General features: G+C 37.2%; 1 protein-coding gene across 1 annotated transcript in view; it reads left to right on the top strand.

The window, feature by feature from the left end:
- The window catches only part of LOC150101748 (leucine-rich repeat-containing protein 47-like), a 76,231-nt gene that overhangs the window by 14,107 nt on the left and 37,678 nt on the right, over positions 1 to 24,446 (top strand). Inside the window, exon 2 of the mRNA XM_090400292.1 lies at positions 7,277 to 7,441. Coding sequence (XP_090256418.1) covers positions 7,277 to 7,441 — 165 coding nt within the window. The remainder of the gene's footprint in view (positions 1 to 7,276; positions 7,442 to 24,446) is intronic.

The raw sequence follows: 24,446 nt of genomic DNA, 5'->3' as shown, positions 1-24,446 counted from the left end.
AGATACCTAATTGTGCTCTATCATTTGACGACGGAGCGCACATCGTATCTGCGCATAAAGCCAGTAATGTAAGTAGCTTTATGCGCAGATACAATGCGCACTCGGTCGCCGAATGCGAGTGGGTCAAATAGATTTGGTTGCATAGGCATTAGGTAGTATATATTGTGTGTGCAAGTCTAATAAGATGTTATATTTTTTAGGGTTCGCATATAATGCGAACCCCTAACTTTAAGTAGTATTTTTTACCATAAATTTTCACATTATACGCGGTAGTTTTTTTTAAATTTTTACCATAATTTTGATATTTTATCCAAACACATATATACTGTACTTACAGTGTGTATGCATATTTTGAAAGTTGCAGCACCCCCACGATTTCAAGCCACGAGCTGCCACTGCATATTACAGAACCTTAATGTGAATACGGCTGTGGGATTTGATGGTAGAGTTTTACATGAAGCAGCGAGGGAATTGTCAGTGCCCTTGACCATATTGTTTATTCTAAGTCTCAGCTCTGGGGTGAGACCACGAATAAACGATATGGTAAAGGGCACTGGGTCCCGAGGGAGTGGAAAGAGGGGAAAATAGTTCCTTTGCATAAAGGAGGCGCCAAGACTGATGTAGCAAATTACTGATTGATTGGCATATCAGGAGTTGTTAAGTATTGGAGAAGTTTGTCAAGAGTCATACAGGAATGGATAGATGGAAATGGGATACTGTATTGGGGGCAGCATGATTTTGTGAAGAGTAAGTCATGCTTCAGTAATTTGCTCATGTTTTATAATACAATGACAACTGAGTTGGATAAAGGTAAGGTTTACAGTGATACTGCTGGACTTTGCAAAGACCTTTGACAGGATACCACACGAATTCTAATCAGTAAACTGCAGCACATGGGGATGGATATAGGGTTGGTGAGATGGATAGGAGAGAGATATAAAGAGTAATTGATTCAGAAGTAGAGTCCAAAGGAAAGCTTGTGGCTAGTGGCATGCAGCAGGGTTCTGTTCTTGGACCACTGCTGTTTAATTTGTTCATTGATGATACAGGAAGGGATTTGAGAGGGACTGTTCAGTTATTTGCCGATGATTCAAAGTTGGGTAGAGCAATAATTAATACAGATGATGTGAAAATTTTGCAGGATGATTTGGATAGATTAGCCACTCATCAGATCACTTGGTTACTGAAGAATACTTTGACAAGCAGGTTATTGTTCCTCTTTATTAAGCCCTGATAAGACTCCCATCTTGACTACTGCATGCAGATCAGGGTTTCTTGGTGAAAAGAGATGGAGAGGATCCAGAGGTGAGTGACCAAGATGGTAGCAGGTCTATGGAATGAACTTTACAAGAACAGGTTGAAGATTTGTGGGTTACAGAAACTGGTTGATAAGCGGTAAAGGGGATGATATGATTGAGGCATACAAATTACTGAGGGTTTTTTTACGAGATTAACACACGAGGGTGTTAAAACTCGGGCTGATTAGCCAAGGCTGTTAGAACTAGGTTTTTTGCTTGGAGAATAGTGAATGAGTGGAATAGGTTGCCAGAGTCTGTTGTGGGTGCCATGACTGTGAATGAGTTCAAAGCAAAGTATGATAGATACTGCACAAATGTTGGATAGTTCTTGACATGATGCTTAGGGCCTCTCTTGATGAGTATAAGGACTCCTTGGAGTTTCCCTATAATAATAATGATAATATTGAAACTATATTTAAGCCAAATTATAATAAAAAGTACCTACATAATTATTAATTTGCTTAAATATAGTGAAAATCATCCCTCCCCCACAACGATCACCATATACTGTATTGATGCAAGTAACAGTTTTCCACCATAGATGTCATACTCTATAGCTGTAAGCCAAACATACTACAGTAGATGTTTTCTTGTAGAACTAAATACAGCATGAACATATGGGATGGTTGTAAATACAGGTGGTCATAACTCAGGGGCTGTCTGTATTAGAAACATAGTGCTTTTGCATTCACTTTATCCAGAAATTCCTGTTGGCATTAAAATGTAGTTGATTGGGAACTAAAGATACTTTTAGTTGCAAAAGTGTTATGTTGACACTAATTATGTATTGGGTTTTATCCTTTATCCAAGTTTTTTCACTTGGCTATGCTGCTACTATATGATTAGTAGCATAGCCAAGTAAAAAAACTTCCATAAAAATAAATGTTATGTTGACAGATTGATAATCGATGAGGATGATAACAAGAATGTTACAATGTCATCCTGATCTTCTCCTCTATACAGTCTCCATCATCACTCTTCCCATTTTTCCCCTAACATGCATTCAGCATCTACTGTTTTAACATCTATTATCTATTCTCTGTTATCCTCCATCCCAGTAATCTGCTGCCATTATTCTTGATCTTCTCTTTCATTGGCAGCTTTCTTCATCCTGCTTTTAATCTGTAACTGCCTTACCTTTCTCTGCAACCATCAGGTCAATTCTGCTTCACTAATACTCTTCATTTGTCCCTCTGCACTCTGCTGTCTTCCTCTCAGTCACTTATTATTCAATTCACTCACAACTCATCCTTCATATACCACTCTCATACCATGTTCATTCTGTCTTATTATAGTCCATTTATCTCACAACAACAAAAAAAATCATTCATCAGTAAATGAGTCAATGTTGCACCAACCTTAATCTCCATTGTATTATCACTTCTTTATGTAAGTTTTACTTCAGGATGCTTCAGCATTGTTATAACATTTGTATCATAATTGAGCATTCTTAAGAACAGCATGAATTGTTTCTAGCATGCTGAGAATATGGACATTATCTATCACTTGCTTCCTTACTTTGTTTACACAGGTAACGCTCGTATAACTTGGTTAGGTTCCTTAGAAATGACGCATTATATAAATTACGTTATGCGAAAATGAGATCATATAGAAAAAGTAGGGTTATGTTCCGAAATCTTTTTTTTTTTTTTTTTTTTTTTATGTAAACAACAATGACATATCGGACAAAAAATATTTTTATTTACTTCAGGTAATTCATGTAAGTTAAGAAAATATAAATTATGAAACAAATACATAGTATAAAATTATGAAAGTTACAAATTGTACGTAACTTCATTGCATATAATTGCACATAGCGTATCCGCTCTCCAGCCAAAAGGCTGCAGGTTTGAATCCTGCTGTGAGCATGGATGTTTGTGATTGTCTGTGAAAGAACTAGTGATGGTCGGCGGTAGATGGCATTGGTGTTAGATGATGAAGGTTGGTGGAGTAGTGAGACCTGGAGTTGTAGAGTTGATGCCCTCCCTCAATGAGTCTTTGGACTCCCTGGAGGTGTGATATAATAATAATAATAATAATAATAATGCATAAATGTTTCAGACAAAAAACGAAGTGCATATTTTAATCTTCATCACAGTCTTCAAAATGAACATTTTGTAGATGTTCTTTATTTACGAGTGGCCTGATGTCATCATCACTTGAAATCTCTCGGACATCATCAGTATAATTCTCATTGCATACTTCGGTTGCTTTAGTTATCAAGAAGTCAGTAATAAAACCTTGCTTACCACTATGGTATAATTTTTAGTTCATAATATGGAGCTAGACAAATATCCAATTCAGTGGCAGCAGGTGAAAATTTTAAGTGGGATTGTTGCATATACAAAAAAAAAAAATAATAAATAACTTTTTTTCCCTAATCAGTAACGAATTTATAAATAAATTTTCATATTGAAAATTGCTTTATTAAAAATATTTCATCCTCACCATGAACAAACACCAATAATAAAAGTTTCGTATCAATAGCAATAACAAGTGCATTTGTTTCTTGTAACGATAATTGAAAAAATATTATTCTTTTCATATTTTCAACAGTGACACTCATCATAATTCAGCCTTGTATCTATAATAAATAAATAATTATGTTATTTTAACAAAATAAAATAAGATTTACAAAAAATAGCTCACCACGAACACGCGCCAATAATAAACGTTTCATATCTCGCAGAAATAATGAGCGCAGGCATAAGATACACTGCCCAAGCGGCAGTATATCTAATGACGTAATGTGCAACGACAGCAAAAGAATATCGGCGTTAGATTGCAGTGCATTTGTTTTGTGTAACAATAATTGAAAAAATATTATTCTTTTCATATTTTCAACAGTGACACTCGTCATAATTCAGCCTTGTATCTATAATAAATAATTATGTTATTTTAACCAAATAAAATAAGATTTACAAAAAATAGTTCACCAGGCACACACAGGGTGCGTAAGCTTACTAAAAAAACACTGCCCTTTCAGTAGTTACAGTTGGAATGACGTAATGTGCAATAACAAGAGCAAACGAATATCGGCATTATTAGATTGCAGTGCATTTGTTTCGTAATCTAAAGCGTTAATCAAACAATTCCAATTATTAACTATTCAATCAATGTCAGAACATAAGCTGCAACCTTTAACATATTGTACTGCATTTATATAATGTTGTAAGCATTGTTATTATTTATAAACATAAACAAAATTTAATTTTTTCCTTGGGGGTGTCACACTGCTTATGTACGGCTGCCACTGATCCAATTGTTCTTGTGAATTCTCGTGAAGAGTGCTGAGGGATCATTATCAGTAAAATAACTTCCTAACTTTCTTGCCAAGTCCAATCCCTTTAATTTATTTAAACTGAATTCTTTAACGGATTCATCACAATTAGAATCTTCAGTAGAACTTTCCACGTCATTTGGTTCGATGTCATCTATTAACTGTATCAGTTCCTCCTTGTTTAAATCTGTTTCCCATCAATTAATTCACTAATTTCGTTTCCAACCATATCGCAAGAATGTGTGTGACGTTTATTATACGACTTATCTCTGCATCCACTGGAGGTGGGTGCCGAACTAAGTCATATCGATTCATTTAAATTCATAGTCCTTGCAACAACTCCTTGTTTTTCTCCATTTTTCAACCAATCCAAGATTTTAATTTTTGCTTCAAAAAAAAAAAAAAAGAATTTTCTTTTCAATGTTGGTTTTTCCCTTTCGTTGCAGTTCAAGTAGCCATTACTACAAAAATAAATTTTTTACATAAAAAGAGCATTACATATCGTCATCATCAAATTCCTGCATGTACCCTCAAGGGGTGTACAGGATATGATAGTACTACATGAAAAATTTACATCATTACTAACTTCCTATCTACAATTTTCCTCCAAATCAGTTTGTTACTTGTCAAGACCTCCAACATTATCAGATCTTATATTTCTATCGTCTAAGGCACTTTTTGCCGTATCAATCCACCTATATCTTGGTCTTTCTCTGGGTCATTTTCCTGCCAACCTGGCAGAGAACACTTGTTTTGCTAATCTTTCCTTGCCCATTCTGTGACATATCGCCTGAGATTAGCTCTGCTAACGCATTCCTGGATGCTGACAATGTCAAGTTTTTTCCTAATATTCTCATTTTTAATATGATATTGCCATTGATGCCATCTGTTCATGCTTCTAATCTTTCTCAGGACGTTCATATCTGCGGTCTCTAGTCTTTGGTCAAGTGTTTTACTTCTGACCCAGCTCTGTCAGATCCATAAGTTAAAACTTGTTTGAACACTGTCTTTGATACAGCTAATTTAGTGTTCCGACTAATTTCTTTTTTATTCTATATGAATTTGGTATGGTAGGAAGTCAATTTATTCAATTGACTTCCTACCATACCAGCTTTGTTGATTCTACTTTCTATTTTCATATTTAATTTACCATCTTCACTAAAAATCATGCCTAAGTAGCTGAAATGTTTTATTCCCTAGGGTCTCCTTTCATAACGCAGTTGACATTTTCAACTATTCTGCCTATTTTCATTGTCTTTGTCTTTTTATTGCTGACCTTCATACCATATTTATTACAACAGTTATTCAATTTAGTCTGGGAATCTTGCAGACTTATAGTGGATTTATTTAGAAGTATAACATCATCTGCATAAAGCAAAGAGCTGACATTAACATATCCAATTTTGATATCATGTTTAATACCACTTTCATTCATAATGTAATCCATATAGATAATGAATAACAGAGGGGATAATGTACATCCTTGTCTCACCCCAGATTTAACATTAAATCATCTTCCTGTACTTTCTTCAATTCTAAATCTGACTTACAACTCAAATGAAGACTAAGTATTGCTTGATATAATTCCCCATTGACACCATATAACTGTAGTGTATTGAATAGCATTACATATTAATTATAAAACTCACCAGAAAATAAAGTGCTCAGCTTGAGATTAACACAGTCATGATTTTTAATGCGCTTTCCTGGCAGAAAATGAAGACAATTTTCAACAATCAACACTTTATACGATAAACAATTGACATACATGCGTGCTAAAGGGTAGTTCCCCTAATATAAATTCGCTTTTTATAACTACATGTGTGATATGGGCAGACACAACTGCGTTGAATAAGTACCGCGTTACAAGGTTAGCTGTACTTAATAATATATATTTTAACATTTAATCTATAGCTAGTATGGTTATGCACAGTAGCTGCCTTACCAGTTCTTTTAAGTTTTATTTGTATGAGTACAATTAATATGCAGAATAAACAACAAAGCTCTCTAAATCCTAGCAAAGCGGTACTGTGGTTATCACCTTCTAGCAGAAACTGATTCTAGTCAGCAGTATTATAAAATTGGAGATATGTAGGGAAAATGATTTAGAACTCATTGCAATGGAAATCCTGTAAATTGGGGACTTTTTTCTTCCATTCCTAGGGCATAGAAGTGCTTGGTTAATGAAGACTCATAATGGGGATTACTTCTGTGTTTTTTTTTTTTTTTCAAAATAATTTGAAAAATTTATTTTCTTTAAATGATTCTTAAGGGTAGCATTATTAATTCTAACAAAGAATTGTGCTGATTATGCTGTTCATAAGAAAAAAAAAAGTTCTTCATTCAGTTAATTTTCTTGTACTTACTGGTGATAGTAACGTTTGTTTATTTATTTATTTTTAAATTCCTGATGATGAAAACATATTAAATAAAATTATATTTATGCTCCCTAAACATTGGTAAGCTTCAGCATTTCAAGAATTAGTATAAAGAAATAAAAGGATGCTTCAAAAAAAAAAAGCTTCCACTTAGATATTGAGTGGAACTTAATTTTAATGGATACCATTAACTTTTTTTTTTTGCTGAACTCTACATTTCTTGTCTTATAGTAAACTAAAAGTTGTAAATTGGTGTGAAGCCAAGTTTTTTGTATAATTTTAAAATATACTTATGATAGATGATTTATATACACTTTCAGATTGATCAGCTTCAAGATCAGATAAAGGTGTTATATGTTAATGATAGTACTCCAGAAGTAGTTGTTATTTCTACAGTACACGAAGTCCGTCCATATATAGTTTGCTGTGTTGCTCGTAATGTTTCTTTCAATGAGCAGAATTTTAGAAAATTTATCACTCTTCAGGTAAATAGTTTTAATGGTTTTGTTAGTTAACTTTTAGAATTTTACTGCTATTCTTGATTATTTAAACAATTCAATATTTTACAGCAAAAGTTTCTTAATAAGATTAAATTGACCTGACTAATAAAAAAAAATGGTCAAAATAGGCTAAGTTGATATAAACAGAAGGAAACAAAAGTTAAAAAGTTGAAGGGTAAAAAAAAAAGAAAAAGTAACTAATTAAACAGTCACTGCTTGCTTATCTGAGGTCTCAGAGTATTTTTATGGAGATCCATTTCTAATGTAGAAAGAATATCTCTCTCTCTTTCTCTAACCAGCATGGTCCAAAGAAATGTTCTGATGAAAATTAAGTGGTAGCAGTTATGTTAAAAAAATAAAAAAAAAGAACAACTATATAAGGCAGTGCTTGAAATAGAAAAATAAATATAATGATCAACTCACAGTAAAATAAAATGAAACTTAAAGGATAAATAGGAAGAAAAAGATAAAACTGTTGAAAAAAGAAAGAGAGCATGAACAGAAGACGAATGAAAGGGAAATTTTTAAAGAGGAGTAACCTTTTCCTTATCTTCAGTAGAGACTGAAATAAGCAAAAGCTTTCTTGGTCAGGTTTTGTGAGGGAGGGTTGGGCAGGAGTAGAGAGTGCTGAAGAAGGTGATGATTTGTTTTTATGTGTATCTTGTTAAATGCTAACCAGGTTCATCCTTAGGAAATGCTATTACTGATCTCAGACTCAAGTGTTCAACTCAACAAAGAGAAATTTTTAGCTAAAGTATTCTTGCTGAAGTAAGAAATTCCTCCAAGTATACCAAAAGAAATTAATGAATCAAATATATTCAAACTCATCAGTAAAAATATATTCACAGGCCATTAAACTAATTTAATTCACTCTCACACTTTCTAAGCCAATCTAAATTAAATAAACTTATAATGTGAAAAAACATAGGTGCAATATAACATATTGATCCATCATAGAAATGCATTTCAAGCAGAACTTCAAACAATTATCAATACTGTTAATTTTCTGTGGATGGACTAAGCAGAGTAATACCTACAGAACACAAATAATTAATCTTTGCTGCAATTTTTGTCAGTCATTTGTTCCTTTCTTTAACAAGAGCGAGATAATTCAACTTAAGAAACATATTGTCCTACCTTCCATTATTAGAGAGAGAATATTCATCCATTAACAGAAACACTTACTACATCCATGTAATATGAAGAATGACAGTTCTTACATAACCTAATGGAGGCGTGCACACACACACACACACACACACACACACATATATATATATATAAAGCTATATACATCACAACCATGGGGCCAAACAAGTATAAAAAGAAGCACAGTCTTGCAATTTTCATAAACAAATATGAACAGCAAAATGGGTCATACTGAACAGCTCAGTGGCTTTCTGTGTGGCACTTTCATAGTATGCCACCATTTCAACAGTTTAGTTTGGGAAATTCCTAACCTGCTGCATCTCCCCTGATCAACTAAAAGTGATGGTAGTGATGGTATTGTGAAGTGGAAATAGCTAGGAACAACAACAGCACAATTGCAACCTAGTAGGCAACAAAATTACTGAGCAGTATCACCAAGTGCTGAAGTACATGGTGAGGCTGTCTGTCCTCAGTTGAAATACTTGCTACCAACTTCCAAAATGCCATTGCAAACAATGCCAGCACTACAACTATTTGTCAGGAGCTGAAGAACGAATTCCCATGACCATGCAGCTACACACAAGCCTAACATCAACAAGGACATTGCCAAGCATTGGTTGGAATGGTGTAAAGCTTGCCTTCATTGGACTCGGAGCAGTGTAGAAACATTCTCTGTGATGAATCATGCTTCACCATCTGACAGTTTAACGAATGAGTCTAGGTTTTGGCAGATGCTAGGAGAATGCTACCTGCCCGAATGTGTTGTGCCAACTGTGAAGTGTTGTGGAGGAAGCATCATCGTTTGGGCTGATCCATAGCTCTAGTGACAGAGAATCTTAATCCTGCAGCCTATAATGATATTCTTGACAACTCTGTGCTTCCAGCTTTATAGCAACAGTTTGGCAAAGGCCCTTTCCTGTCTCAACATAACAATGTCTCCATCCATAAAGCGAGATCTGCAATGAAATCGTTTGATGAGACAGGTGTTAAAGAAATTAACTGGTATTCCACTTCTGAGTATGGTCGTTGCTTGCTGGAGAGTGGGATGCATGTGTGACTCCTTGGTGGGTGGAAAGCTGCGGCACTGAATCAAACTCCTGAGAATTAATAATTTTTCATCCTCTTGTTCATTGGGGGAAGGGGGCTTAAAGAAACCCCAATCAGGTTTAGAAACCATAGAATCATGAACAGAAAAACAAAAAACATCAGAAGCTACAACAAACACACCATTGTTCATAATCTTATTTAACAGATGAAATCCAATTGGAAAAATGCCACCCCTCTTCATCCAGAAGGGTTGGAAGGATCTCCAAAATCAGTAAAGAAACTTCATTCAGAAGATAGATGTAGTTATTGAAGCAGCTACAGTAGCACAATGAGGAAAATTACTCCATGCAACTACAGTTTTTTTTTTTTTTTTTTTTTAATTTAATTTAATTTTATTTTATATAACGAAACCTATGGTGAATTCATCACTAAAAACACACGTAATAACCACAGTAATGACTATTTAACTCGTAAATATTTCATCCCAAGTTTCTTGGGACATCATCAGTACAGTAGTTTAAACAATACTAGGAATAACATACAGTTTGGGCGCATGATTACAATGGAATCTCAACATATGTGCAGTAACATGTTATAGAAGTAAATTAAATATAACTGGGAAAAAAAAAATACAGTCGATTCCGTTTAATTGGGCCACCGGTTAATTGGGGCAGCCGCTTTTTTGGGCCAAATCTCAAAGAATGGAAACCTAACCAACATATTAATACATAATTTAAATGCTTAACTGGGACAGTAGCTGAAAAGGAATTTAGCAATTTTTGATATATTTTATGGATTTTTCAAAAATATGGCAACACTACGTACACTAATATTTGGCAACACTAGCGTGATGCAAATCGGTTATCTTTTGTCGTGCATCTGGCAAGTAGAAGTCTGCTTAAGAATCTACCCTTACTATATACCGTACCTAGCGATATCGATTTATTGTGTCAATTTTATTTAAAATTTTTAAATCTTTGCCAAGATGCCAAGAAATGATTTTACACTTTCAAGCAAAATTGCTTTGCTAGATAAAATTAAAAGCCAGCTATTAAATACAAACCATTGTAAACTTGCTGATATAACTGGTGTACCAAAATCTACCATAGCGCGTCTCCTACAACAAGAAAATCAACTGCATGAGGAGTGGACATTACAGAAAGAAATTCCAGGAACATCCAAAAGAAAGCGTGATGGAAAGGATCCAGAAGTCAATTACAGCATTATTTTATGCAGGAAGGTAATGAAGGAAGCCCTACATCCGCACTGAATATCTGTGCTGATTTTGTAGAACTGCAAAATTTCAAATGCAAAAGACAGACTACACTTAATGCATTTTTGCAGAATTAAAATTTGAAATTGTAAAAGTTATCATGTATGCATTATTTTTTCTGCACAATTTATAGTACAAATATTTTCTGTATTTTGGTTTAATAAACCATTAAAATAGGTACCTAATTATTATTTTTTTACCTACTTATTCATTTACCTGTATATTACATATTTTATTTTAGAATTTATTATTAGTTCGTTTAATTGGGCCAAAATGGATTAGTCCCAACGTGTCCCAATTAAGCGGAATCGACTGTATATATATATATACAGTATATATATTAGAATAACCAAGCAATTTTATATGCTTGGTTATTTTAGCACCTAATCCCAAGTATGCAAACAATTAAGTTTGCGCCTGAAACAAAGTTCAAGTCTAAAGATGGTACAACACCAGGGCAACTCATTGTAAAGGTGGGTAAAGCTTTGATCACTATTCTTAGTATTTTCCCATAATGTAAAGCACATCTCACTAGAAGATGTATACTGCAATGCATTATGGGTGGGGTCACTACCCAGACCGGTTTCAACCTTTTTTGAGGTCTCCTCAGTGAGTAGCTAGACCCTAAATACCAAGGTTTTAGTAATACAAAGCCTTATCAACTTTACCTATATAAGTTGCAACAAGGTGTATTAAGTTTTAATAAAAATCTCTGGAGGAGATATTGATGGGAATAAATTTTTAACTTGGGTTTATTGTATATTAGGATAACCAAGCAATTTTATATGCTTGGTTATTTTAGCACCTAATCCCAAGTATGCAAACAATTAAGTTTGCGCCTGAAACAAAGTTCAAGTCTAAAGATGGTACAACACCAGGGCAACTCATTGTAAAGGTGGGTAAAGCTCATTGTAAAGCTTGGTTATCCTAATATACAATATACCCAAGTTAAAAATTTATTCCCATTAATATCTCCTCCAGAGATTTTTATTAAAACTTAATACACCTAGCTGGAACCCACCTGAATCATGGAAGAGAATAACTTGTATCATGATGATTCTTGCCGGCCATCAAAATAAGGATATTTCGACTGCTGCCCAATGCTCCCTGAATACAGTAAAAACAATCAGGTATGAACTAGAGACTTGCAATGGTGACTACGAGGATGTAGCAAGAAGAAAGATCCCTAGCAGACGATTTGATTGCGTTCGTACAGCAGAATTCCTCGCAAATCTGCAGGAACAGGTGTTGAAGATCCCTGGCATTGGAATTCGGGCTTTGTCACGTGAAATGAATGTTGCAGCCTCTACTATGAAGCTTGCACTCAATGAAGACCTCTGCTACTACTCATACAAGCGCCGCAAAGGTCAGCTGCTTACAGAAAAGGCCCGTGAAAAACGTTTGATAAACGCGAAGAAACTTCTAAGCAAAGTGAAACATCCTGCGGAACCACAAACAATCTGGTTCTTTTCCAATGAGAAAAACTTTTGCCAGGATCAAAAACACAACACGCAGAATAACAGATGGCTTGCATACAGTACAAAGGACATTCCTCGTGTAATGCAGACTAAATTTCCCCAAACTGTGATGGTTTTCGGATGTGTATCCTCTGAAGGCAATGTGATGCCTCCGCATTTTTTCCAAGAGGGCCTCAGGTTGACTTCAGATGGCTACGTGGAGTTGCTAAACACTGTAGTCAAGCCCTGGATAACAAGGGTAGCCAGTGGTAGGCCGTATGTATGGCAGCAGGATTCGGCCCCTTGCCACACCTCTGGGAAAAGTCAAAAATGGTTGTCTGAAAATTTCTACGACTTCACCAGTCCAAATGTTTGGCCTCCAAACTCCCCAGACCTTAACCCCATGGATTATTTTGTATGGGGCGCAGTTGAAAAAGACACCAATCGCACTTCCAGTAATACAAAAGCCCAGTTAATGGATAAAATTAAAACAGTTTTTGCGGCCCTTCCCAGGGAGACTGTAGCATCAGCTTGTTCGAGGTTCCGAAGCAGGATTGAAGCTGTGATCGATGCTAATGGTGGTTATTTTGAGTAAATCTTGTTGATAGTATTGTAATTAACTCTGCCTGTAATGTTTTTTGTCAATTCATTAAATTTAATAGATACAAAGAAGATTTTCTTTTTCCTTACGAAACTGTCAAATTTATCCCGAACACCCTGTAGGTAAAGTTGATAAGGCTTTGTATTACTAAAACCTTGGTATTTAGGGTCTAGCTACTCACTGAGGAGACCTCAAAAAAGGTTGAAACCGGTCTGGGTAGAGACCCCACCCATAATGCATTGCAGTATACATTTTCTAGTGAGATGTGCTTTACATTATGGGAAAATACTAAGAATAGTGATCAAAGCTTTACCCACCTTTACAATGAGTTGCCCTGGTGTTGTACTATCTTTAGACTTGAACTTTGTTTCAGGCGCAAACTTAATTGTTTGCATACTTGGGATTAGGTGCTAAAATAACCAAGCATATAAAATTGCTTGGTTATCCTAATATACAATATACCCAAGTTAAAAATTTATTCCCATATATATATATATATATATATATATATATAAAAAAAATTTAAAAAATAACAACTACAGTTACCCTCACTTTTCAAGAGCAGGACCTCCTTGACCTTCCTGATGAAGATGCTCTGAACTCAAGGAGTGACTGACATAAGAATCTTAATACGTAGAAATGGGCAGCTGGTGCCCACCAAGAGTATCATCCTTACTTTCAACAAACCAAAAGAACCAACATCTGTCAAAGCAGGTTATCTCAACTGTCCAGTAAGGGTCTATATCCTGAACCCTTTATGATGCTTTAAATGTCAGAAATATGGTCATTCTCAAACTTGCTGTCATGGTTCTGTAGCCAATATGACAGACATGAGAATAAAGACTAAGAGCAAAACACCAAAATGCTGTAAGAGAGACCACTCTGCATATCCCTGAGCATCCCATGGAAGACACAAAAGAGATACAAAAGTTAAAAACAGAGTAATGTATCACCTATCAAGAGACAAAGAGGCATTATACCAAAAATAGCAAGAACAATTGCTAAAACCCTCGTATGCTGAGAATGCAACTGTAAAGAAAGTATCATTCTCACTGTTTCACAATGACTTTATTGCTATCCCTTTGGGGAAAATTAAAGGGAAAAATCGATATAGACTCACTTCTGAAAGCATACCAAAAATGGTCTAACTGCATGAAAATCCTTTCATTAAAAAATAATCAAATGTGCTCTGCAGAGAATCAGTGACATGCATCTGAACCCTTTATTAGATGGCATTGGATAACTCCACTTTCCCCTCCTCCAGAAAGAAAAAACAATTAATATACCGATTGTCCTACAGAAAGTGGAATTTGACGTCTTCGATACTCAGAAGAATTGTGTGTGTGTGTGTGTGTGCGTGCACGCACACACAATTCTTCTGAGTACACGTGCATATGTATGTATATACACTGCTTGGAAAGAAGAAGTCAACAGACACCATAGTGTGAGGAACAAACAGCCATGGCACCCACCTTAATAAGATGTAGGACCTCCTTTCGCTGTGATAAATGCAGCAATCATACAGGACATACTTTCCACAAGCATACAATGGCAATCAGTGACAATTTTGGACTATTCTTAGCATTGGATACCTCCACTTCCCTCTCTCCCAGAAAAATAAAACTATTAATATACTGATTGCCCTACAGGAAGCAGAATTTGATGTCTTGGATATTTTTTTCAGAAGAAATTGTGTGTGTGTCCATGTGCATGTATATACACAGCTTGGAAAGAAGTCAACAGACACCATAGTGTGAGGAACAAGCAGCCATGGCATTCACCTTAATAAGATGTAGGACCTTCTTTTTTTGCTGTGATGTTGGAAGCTTATTTTCCACTTGGTTAGACTATAATAAATTTAGTTTAATCCTTTATCCAAGTGTAAGCAAACAAAGTTTGCACCTGAAGTATCTTCAGAACTGGGGCAACTCGTGGTAAAGGTGGACCAAGCTCTCATCACTCCTTGTCTCAGTATCTCCCATAATGCAAAGCGCATCTCCTTTTGGACATGTATAATGCTATACATTAAGGGAAGGGCCACTACCCAGACTGGTTTCGACCTTTATTGAGGTCTTAGTATCACCACTTCTGGGTCTGGGAGCCAGACCGAGAAGTGGTGATACTAAGGCAGAAGCAATGGAGAGGTCATATTTACCTAACGAGTTGCCCAAAGGTGTACCACCTTATTAAATTACAGGTATCCCTCGATTAACGCAGTTAATTAATCCCTCAATGTTACTGCGTATATCAAAATTGCATTAATCAAATCTAATAATCAATGGTAAAAAGTACAATTTGTCCCTGATCGATTACTGTACTAATAGTTCGTTTTATATGGTACTCTTTTAGGAAAGATAAAAAATGAATGCAAAGTAAATGCTTGTACCTACATTATTTACTGCAATTTTTTACCAAAAGAAGTTATCAAGAGTCATTTGAACAGTTTTAGTTTTTTTTTCTTATCGGCATAAATTCTATGATAACAAGCAAAATGACTCTCCAGATATCGGCAAAAAAGCAATAAAACTGCAAATATGATACATGATAGTACAAATTAAGTGGATGTTGAATCCAACGTTATTTCATAGCCGAATATAGAAACTACAAGAGTTTCATAGCCGAATATAGAAACTACAAGAGTTTCATAGCCGAATATAGAAACTACAAGAGCCGAATATATAGATTGACAAGCCCAATCTTATGGGCAACCATAGTAAAGGTGGAGTAAGCTCCAGATCACTTTTGCTTAGTATTTTCCATAAATGTAAAGCACATCTCCTAGAGGACATGTAGTGTGATTAAGTCTTTGACTCTCTATTGCAATACATGATGGTTTATTTTCAGTTACAATCTAAAACTTATTGAACAAAGAAAAAAAAACTAAACCATACTATACTGACATCGGAGGTCGCGGTATCTCTCAGATACAGTTTACTGTCAAATATCACAAACCTTTATATAACATGTGTTAAACCAAACTGATAGCAAAAAAACAGTGCGGAACATCACTTAAACATATGAATGCAGCTACTCATGACCTCCAAGCTATACACTGAATTTTGCGAGAATATTTATATTAAGCATTTTGCTTGTATCTGTCAGATCAGCTGCAAGCTCCTCAGGGTTAAAGGTGCATTAATCAAAACTCTTGCCGCGTATATCAAGGGATCGCCGCGATAATCAAAACAGCATTAAGCAATACCGCGTTAAGCAAGGGATACCTGTACTCTGCATTTAGAGAAAGATGTTGGAAGTTTATTTTCCACTTGGTTTGACTATAAAAAATTTAGTTTAATCCTTGATCCAAGTGTAAGCAAAGTTTGCACTTGAAGTATCTTCAGGACTGGGGGAAACTCATGATAAAGGTGGACCAAGCTCTCATCACTCCTTGTCTTAGTATCTCCCATAATGCAAAGCACATCTCCTTGCAGACACGTATAATGTTATGCATTAAGGGAAGGGCCACTACCGCGGTTTCGACCTTTATTGAGGTCTTGTCAGTGGGAGCCAGACCCAGAAGTGGTGATACTAAGGCAGAAGCAATGGAGAGGTCATATGTACCTATCTGGATCTGGCTCCCACTGACAAGACCTCAATAAAGGTCGAAACCGGTCTGGGTAGTCGTCCTTCCCTTAATGCATAGCATTATACATGTCTGCAAACTGTGCTTTGCATTATGGGAGATACTGAAACAAGGAGTGATGAGAGCTTGGTCCACCTTTACCACGAGTTGCCCCAGTCCTGAAGATACTTCAGGCACAAACTTTGTTTGCTTAAACTTGGATAAAGGATTAAACTAAATTTATTATAGTCTAACCAAGTGGGAAATAAACTTCCAACATCTTTCTCTAAATCCAGAGTAATTTAATAATAAGGTGGTACACCTTTGGGCAAGGTAAATATGACCTCTCCATTGCTTCTGCTTTAGTATCACCACTTCTGGGTCTGGCTCCCACCGATGAGACCTCAATAAAGGTTGAAACCTGTCTGGGTAGTGGCCCCTCCCTTAATGCATAGCATTATACATGTCCGAAAGAAGATGTGCTTTGCATTATGGGAGATACTGAGACAAGGAGTGATGAGAGCTTGGTTCACCATTACCACGAGTTGCCCCAGTCCTGAAGATACTTCAGGTGCAAACTTTGTTTGCTTACACGTGGATAAAGGATTAAACTAAATTTATTACCTTTCACTGTGATGATTAGGATTCTTTGGAGGCCAGTCAAGTATGGTAATGTTCATATTCACAAACCACACAGTTACAGCACAACCTTATGATAACATTGTTTTGTTGACAGAGACAATGGTCAGTTCTGTAGAAAGCATTGCATTATTCCAGAATGTTCAGATACTTCTCAGAGTTCAGTGTTCATGGCACCACAAACAGAAGTCTGAGGTCAGACCAGGAAAAGCAGAATGATACCATCACAGCGCAACCTCCAAATTCACAGTTGAGGTATTACAGTGCTACCTCCGAATTTCATAGTTGAGATTCCACACTCTGGTAAGAGACACCTGGTATCTACCACACACGTCCATTGTTCTGCTCAGTAGAGGGTGTAGCATGATTTTTCTTACTTTATGACACAGCTTTCGAAGTTACACTGTACACGCTTTTTTTGCACACTGAAGACAATGCTGCAGGTTCGAGCAATTTGGGGCTCGCATATTGCAATTCTACCATGGAAACCCGTGTCATGAGCCTTGGTTCTGAATGTTTTTTGTGTAGATTCGTGTTCCAATTGATGCCCAGAAATCTGCATTCGACGTATCATCTGATGAATGGTTTTTACATATTATCCTCTAGTACCCTATGGTCACATTCGTTGTCTACTGTGAGTGGCACTTGCAGTGACCCCCCTGTGCTTCCATCTTTGTATCACCGAGTCAGTATCTCAGAATGATATCACTGATTGCTGACTTGGTATGGCTCAATTTTTCAACAGTTTGGATAGGCCTGCAAATTGGCATCCTGCCACAACGCCTCTTTCATACTCTGTCAGTTCCCTTCTCGGGAACTGATGAGACACAGCTGCACTGACTTAGGAAGTATCGCATTCCTGCAATTTATAACTGCTACAAACACGTGACTTGTTACATGGCACAATTCACCTTGCCTATTTGTGTGTTCTAGCATTGTTTTATATGTATGTATATATCCTCATCGTCCTCGTCGTATGTTACGCCTTCACTCAGGCCCACACATTTTACTACGTAAGCTTCCGTAACCGATAATCGCGCAGAATAGGTTGATTGGTCCTTATTCCCGGTAGTATCCCATGTCTGTCGAAGTGTGTGTTCACGGGGTCAGTTTGCTTGCTTTGCAGGAGGAAAAACCCCAGGATAAACTTGGGGGAAAAGCCTGCTGTCAATGCTCGAGACCAGCTAGCTTGGCTTTGGCTGAGGAAGATCCTTAAGCTCCTCACGTCGTCGACGGGAATCAAACCTAGCACACTCCTTCCACAGGCATATGGCTGTGAAGTGCACGGCCACTAGGCTAACCGCGTGGGCGTATGTATATATACTCATGTATATGTGTGTGTGATGTGTAGGACATGCATCCTAAGACCTCAATAACTAGTAAAATAAGTTGGCTATTTAATTACAGTTTTTTTATTGAAGATGGCAAATTAAATATAGAGATGAATAATTAATAAGCAATGTTGGTATGTTGAAAAACCAGATAACCAGCCTTGTTGGCCATGGGTTAGCATGTCTGCTCTCAAATGGTCAGTTCTGTAGAAAGCATTACATTATTCCAGAATGTTCAGATACTTCTCAGAGTTCAGTGTTCATGGCACCACAAACAAAAGTCTGAGGTCAGACCAGGAAAAACAGAATGATACCATCACAGCTCCATTCCAGAATCAAACCCCAATGCAGGTTTGATTCTGGAATGGGCCTGGAAGTTTGTGATGTCCTTAGGTGGGAGATGAATTTCATCACTGCCCCACTTATTGGAGGCTTGTAACAATAAAATGAATAAAAATGAAAAAATCCTTAGCTCACGCTAATGTACGAGGTAGTATCAAAAAGTTTTGAGACTAGCTCTGTTTACGAAAAATTACTTTATTTATCTATGTTTACACACTATCACCTTCAAAATAGTCCCCTTGCATAGCAATACAGCATTCCTGCCACTTCTGGAATGTGTCCTGGAAGTCTTTTTTTTTTTTTTTTTCAAAGTGTGTCAAGCACCTTCTGCAATTTGCGCTGGATCTCCGCAGTGGTGTCAAAACGGAGACCTTTGAGCTTGATCTTCGCCTTCAGGAAGAGGGCGAAGGCCCGGAGCCAAATCTGGCGAGTAGGATGGGTGTGGAAGTGAGATCATGTTGTTTCCGACGAGAAACTCACATGTGAGGAGAGCTCGGTGACAGGGGGCATTGTCGTCGTGGAGCATCCAATTTTTCGCGTGCCACAGATCCGGTTGCTTTCACCGAATGTCCTCCCTTAGATGCCTTAAAACCTGGCAGTAGAACTCGCTATTGACAGTCTGGCCCCTGGGGACGAATTCTCGATGCACAATGCCATGAATGTCGAAAAAAGACGATGAGCATGCACTTGGTCGAGCTGCGGACCTGCCTCGCCTTTTTTTCAGTCGTGGAGATGATGGGCTCTTCCACTGTGAAGACTGTTGTTTTGTCCCAGGGTCGTACCCGTACATCCGGTGGTGAGCTATAAGGGGCTCGCGCAAGCCCTTTGTTAAATTTTTCTCAAATTTCCAAGCCCCTTGTTCTTGTTTACTTTTTTATTTTTTCAAAAACAAAATTTTTTTTTAAACATATTAAGCGACAAACTCATACGGTAACCTAACAGAAATTAGTCTATTCGGAAGTGTATAGATTATTTGGAATTATTGTTTCAACTCCTCTATAACGAATGCGCCCAAGTTTGAAAATAAAATAAGCGCATGTGTTATCTTTACCCTTCTCCTTTCTGGTAGCCAATCGTATGGTAAAACCAGTAATCAATCAAATGTTTTATAAAAGATTTCATTCTTATTATATTTTGATAGTTAAAAAATGTTTTTCTTATGTAAGATAAATTAATAAAGTTGATTGTGTGCAAATATTTCATGTGTAGATCATGAAATATTTGCTAGCCTTTAGAGGTTGATTGTTCTCTCATATTTTTTGATTGGAATTTGTACACAAGGTGTATCAATAAAAACTTTTGTGTGAAATACAGCTTTTTTTTTTTGCTCGACGATGCGTGAGCCTTTTGTTAAAATTTTCATAGCTCACCACTGCGTACACCCAAGTTTCATCACCGGTAATGATCCTCGACATGAAGGATAGGTCATTCACGGCACGCTGATGGAGTTCTTGGCAGACTTTGATGCAGTGTTCCTTCTGCTCCTGGGTCAGCAGCCTGGGGACGAACTTGGCAGCAACACGTCACGTGTTCAAATCACACGTGAGGATTGCCTGGACTGTTCCTTATGACACACCAACAATGGCAGCAATGCTGTGGAGTATTCTCCGACGATCCCCATGCACAAGTTGCCGAATGGTTTCAACATTTTCAGGGGTTGAGCTCATTGAAGATCTTCCTGATCTCTTGTCGTCTTCCAGTGATGTTCTTCCGTTCTTGAAGCATGCGTGCCACTCAAAACACATCGAATGACTCATTGCAACATCGCTGTAAACTTGCCGAATCACATCAAACTTGCTGTCCATGATGAAATTGCAGATGTGGTAACGCACATGGTCAGAATAGCACCAGTTGCACAGCTCCCGATGTACACAGCAGGATGTCTTTTGGCACACTGACTATGAAGGTCGGTGCTCCCTGTGACTGTGCTTGCAGCTTTGTGCTGCCATCTGTTGGCATGTTACAAAACTAGTCTCGAAACCTTTTGATACCACCTCTTACTAATGTACTTAGAGATTTAAAATAACCTTTCATAGGCAGGAGCCACATAAAAAAAATGTATATAAAAAGTAGTTCTGAGGAAAATTAGTAAAGTTTACTGATGATATTAATGGTCAGATCACATTAAAATGTTATAAAAAAATAAAGCAATTATCAAAAAACTTGACATAGTTAGCATTCAAGAATACGTGCTCACAGTTAATCTAAGGTATTATTCGGCATGAAACTCTTTGAGTTTCTTATTCGGCTAAGAAACAATATGGGATATAATATCCCTTAACTTAAAAAAATCTAAGGTATGTTTCCCAAACAGAATGGGATGGCTTAGCAAAACAGGTTTTTGATGTCAGTAAGACCAAGAACCAGGTGGTTTGAAGCAGTCTGTGGTGCTTTGCTTTAGAAAGTTAAAGTGTAAGATTCAACAATATTGGAGACAGATAACAGATTAATTTTGAAGAAAAAAAAAGGAATATCACCTTGATTGTCTAACTTATTGCCTTTCGGAGTAAGTTTCGTCCCTTTATGCTTCATTGTATTTGAATTATTAGTCAAAAACAAAAATGAATCGTATTTTTGGTTTTCATTTAGTTGAGATATTTGTAGCAGTTGTATTTTACTAGTAATTGTTACATTTAAAACTTCATGAAATTTATAGCAATTATGTTGTTTATATACATGAAAGTGTTTGCCTGTTTTGCTTTTTATTATAACTTGTATATTGTATACATTGTGTTTATAATTTATAATATAATAATTTATAATATTGTATTTATTTTTCTTGGATGTTTTCTCTTAATACTAGTTTTTTCTTTTTAATTGTGTTTTATGGTATGTATTATGTAATATTTTGAATTTTTTATTTTTTTTCCCTTGAAATTTTCTGTTTTCTTATGTGCATAATGTGGTGTCAACGACTCTGGCATCAGTCGTGATTGTTTAGCAGGTCACATGGTTTTATGGAATTCTCAGTTATCCAGAGAAACCCATCTCCATGACCTCTACAGGTAACATATATGGTGTCACAGTAGTTACTTTTGTCATACCTCACGGGCTCACTTTAGTGAGTACGGACATGGCAAACCCAAGGTACCTGATGCTGGACCATGCCTTACTTAATGTAATATATATCTGTTATATTATCTGTAGGCTGGTCCTCTCCCCTTCTTTCTTTGCTTCTTTCTTCCCTTCTTGCTCCTTACCCCCAATGCTATTAGAGTATTCGAGGGTTAGGGGTGATTCTTTCCTATCTTACTATGTCATTTCGCCTATTGCAGCCACCGAAGGGGGCATGCTAGCTCCAATAGGTGCTGGTCCCAAGCCCAGATAAATGGCGAGGATTGACGTCAGGAAGGGCATCCGGTCGTAAAACGTCACTGCCAGCTCTAGCTATGATCAGGTGAGTCTAAAAGAAAGTGATACAAGGGCTAGGGCATACCCCTTAAGCGACACGCAGCCATTTTCCCTATAGCTGCGAGAAGTGGGCGAGGGCTACCGCATCAATGGTAGGTGCGGTTAAAGAAGTGAGCCCAGTGAGTGGGAATGTTGATTGTTGGAAGCATGACTGGAAGGGGAAGAGAGGGGGCAGACATGATGAGGAAGTTGGACATTTTATGCGTGCAGGAGACGAGGTGGAAGGGGGAAAAGGCGAAAGAACTAGGAGACGGGTATAAATTTTTCTACTCTGGAGTGAATAAAGAGGGAAGAAATGGTGTCAGAATTGTAGTGTGTGTGGTGGAATGAAGGACGACGTACTGGAAGTGGGTAGGAGGAACAACAGGATCATGTGAATGAAACTGGGTCTTGGAGAAGAACTGATCATCTTATGTGTATACATCCCACAAGTTGGCTGTACAGCAGAAGAGAAAGATGAATTCTGGAACGTGCTAGATGAAGAAATGAGGGAACTGGAAGAAAACGAGATGGTGATTGTCGGAGGAGACTTGAACGGTCACATAGGGAGACAGAATAGGGACTGTGAAAGGATGCATAGTGGCCAAGGAGTGGAAATGATGAACCAGGAAGGAGAGAGGATTTTGGACTTTGCAGTAGTGTTTGATCTGGCATTAGTGAACTCCTTTTTCTGTAAGAGGGAAGAGCATTTGATAACATTCAGATGTGGCAACAATAGTTCACAGATTGACTACATTTTGACTAGAAGAAAACATCTTAAGGCAGTAACAAATTGTAAGGTAATCCCAACAGATCAGGTGGCTCAGCAACACCAGCTGCTGTGTGCAGACTTTAAAATAAAGTCAAAGATAACCTTTGGAAGCCATGGAAGGAAGAAAATTAAGTGGTTTCACTTAACCACTTAATTTTCTATGTTAAACTAGAAAATTTTCTATGTTCCACTAGAAAATTAAAATTAATTTTAATTTTCTAGTGGAAAATTTTAGGGAGAAAGTTTTAGAGAGGATTTCGGATGGACTAGAAAGTGTACAAGACTGGTGGAGACATAATTCAAATGTAATTCTAAGCTGTGCAATTGAGGTACTTGGTGAAACATCTGGAAAGATTAGAGAGCAGAAAGAGGGTTGGTGGTTGAATGATAATGTACAAGATGCAGTGACGGCTAAGAAGAAGGCAAAGCAGAAGTGGGACAAGTCCAGAGTGGTAGAGGACAGAGAGAAAAAGCGAGAAGCCAAGAGAGTTGTTGCAGGCGATGGCTATGGCGTATCAAGACCTTTATGATCACTTAGGAACAAAGGAAAGACAGAGAAAGCTTTATCGATTGGCAAAATGTAGAAATAAGGCATCAAAGGACATCGTACATGTGAGGCAGATAAAAGACTGGAGGAAGGGTATTAAGGAGGGATGTGGATATAAGAAACAGATGGAGAATATACTTTGCATGGCTTTTGAATAAAGAAAATGCAAGGACTCACAGAGAAGATGGGGGAGCCTAATGAGGGGATGGTACAGAACATTAGTAGAGTGGAAGTGAAGGAAGCCAGAGGATGACGAATGGAAAATCGGTAGGCGCTGACAGGATCCCAGTGGAAGCATGGAAGGCACTAAGGGAAGTGGGAATTGACCTGCAGTGGGACCTGTTCATAACAGTTTGTCAACAGGAAAATATACCTGAGGAATGGAGGGAAAGTACTCTTGTCCCCATCTACAAGAGTAAAGGAGATGCCCAAGACTGTAAGAATTACAGAGGAATAAAGTTAATGTTCCACAATGAAGATCCTAGAGAGGGTTCTTGATGGAAGATTTAGGAAGGAGATGGAGATTGCAAAGGAGCAATTTGGCTTCATGCCTGGTCGATCGACGACAGATGATGGAAAAGTTTCGAGAGAAGCACCGGGAGCTACACCTGGTTTTTATTGATCTGGAGAAAGCATATGATAGAGTGCCAAGGCAAGAAATCTGGACGTCTTCTTCTTTGAGGGAGAAGAAGGTACAAGAAAAATATGTCAGGTTGGTGCAGGAGATGTACAGAAATGTGAAGACAAGAGTTCGAACCTGCCTGGGAGAGACAGAAAGTTTTCCAGTGACAGTTGGCTTACGTCAAGGGTCAGCATTAAGTCCGTTCCTGTTTAATATTGTGATGGAGGTGCTGACGGAGGAGGAGGTGAGAGAAGACGC

Source organism: Typopeltis vanoorti, chromosome 11, assembly GCF_054136105.1.
Source record: "Typopeltis vanoorti isolate ZY-2024b chromosome 11, IOZ_Tvanoo_1.0, whole genome shotgun sequence".
Taxonomy (NCBI): domain Eukaryota; kingdom Metazoa; phylum Arthropoda; class Arachnida; order Uropygi; family Thelyphonidae; genus Typopeltis; species Typopeltis vanoorti.
This window is presented reverse-complemented; position numbering and strand designations above follow the sequence as displayed.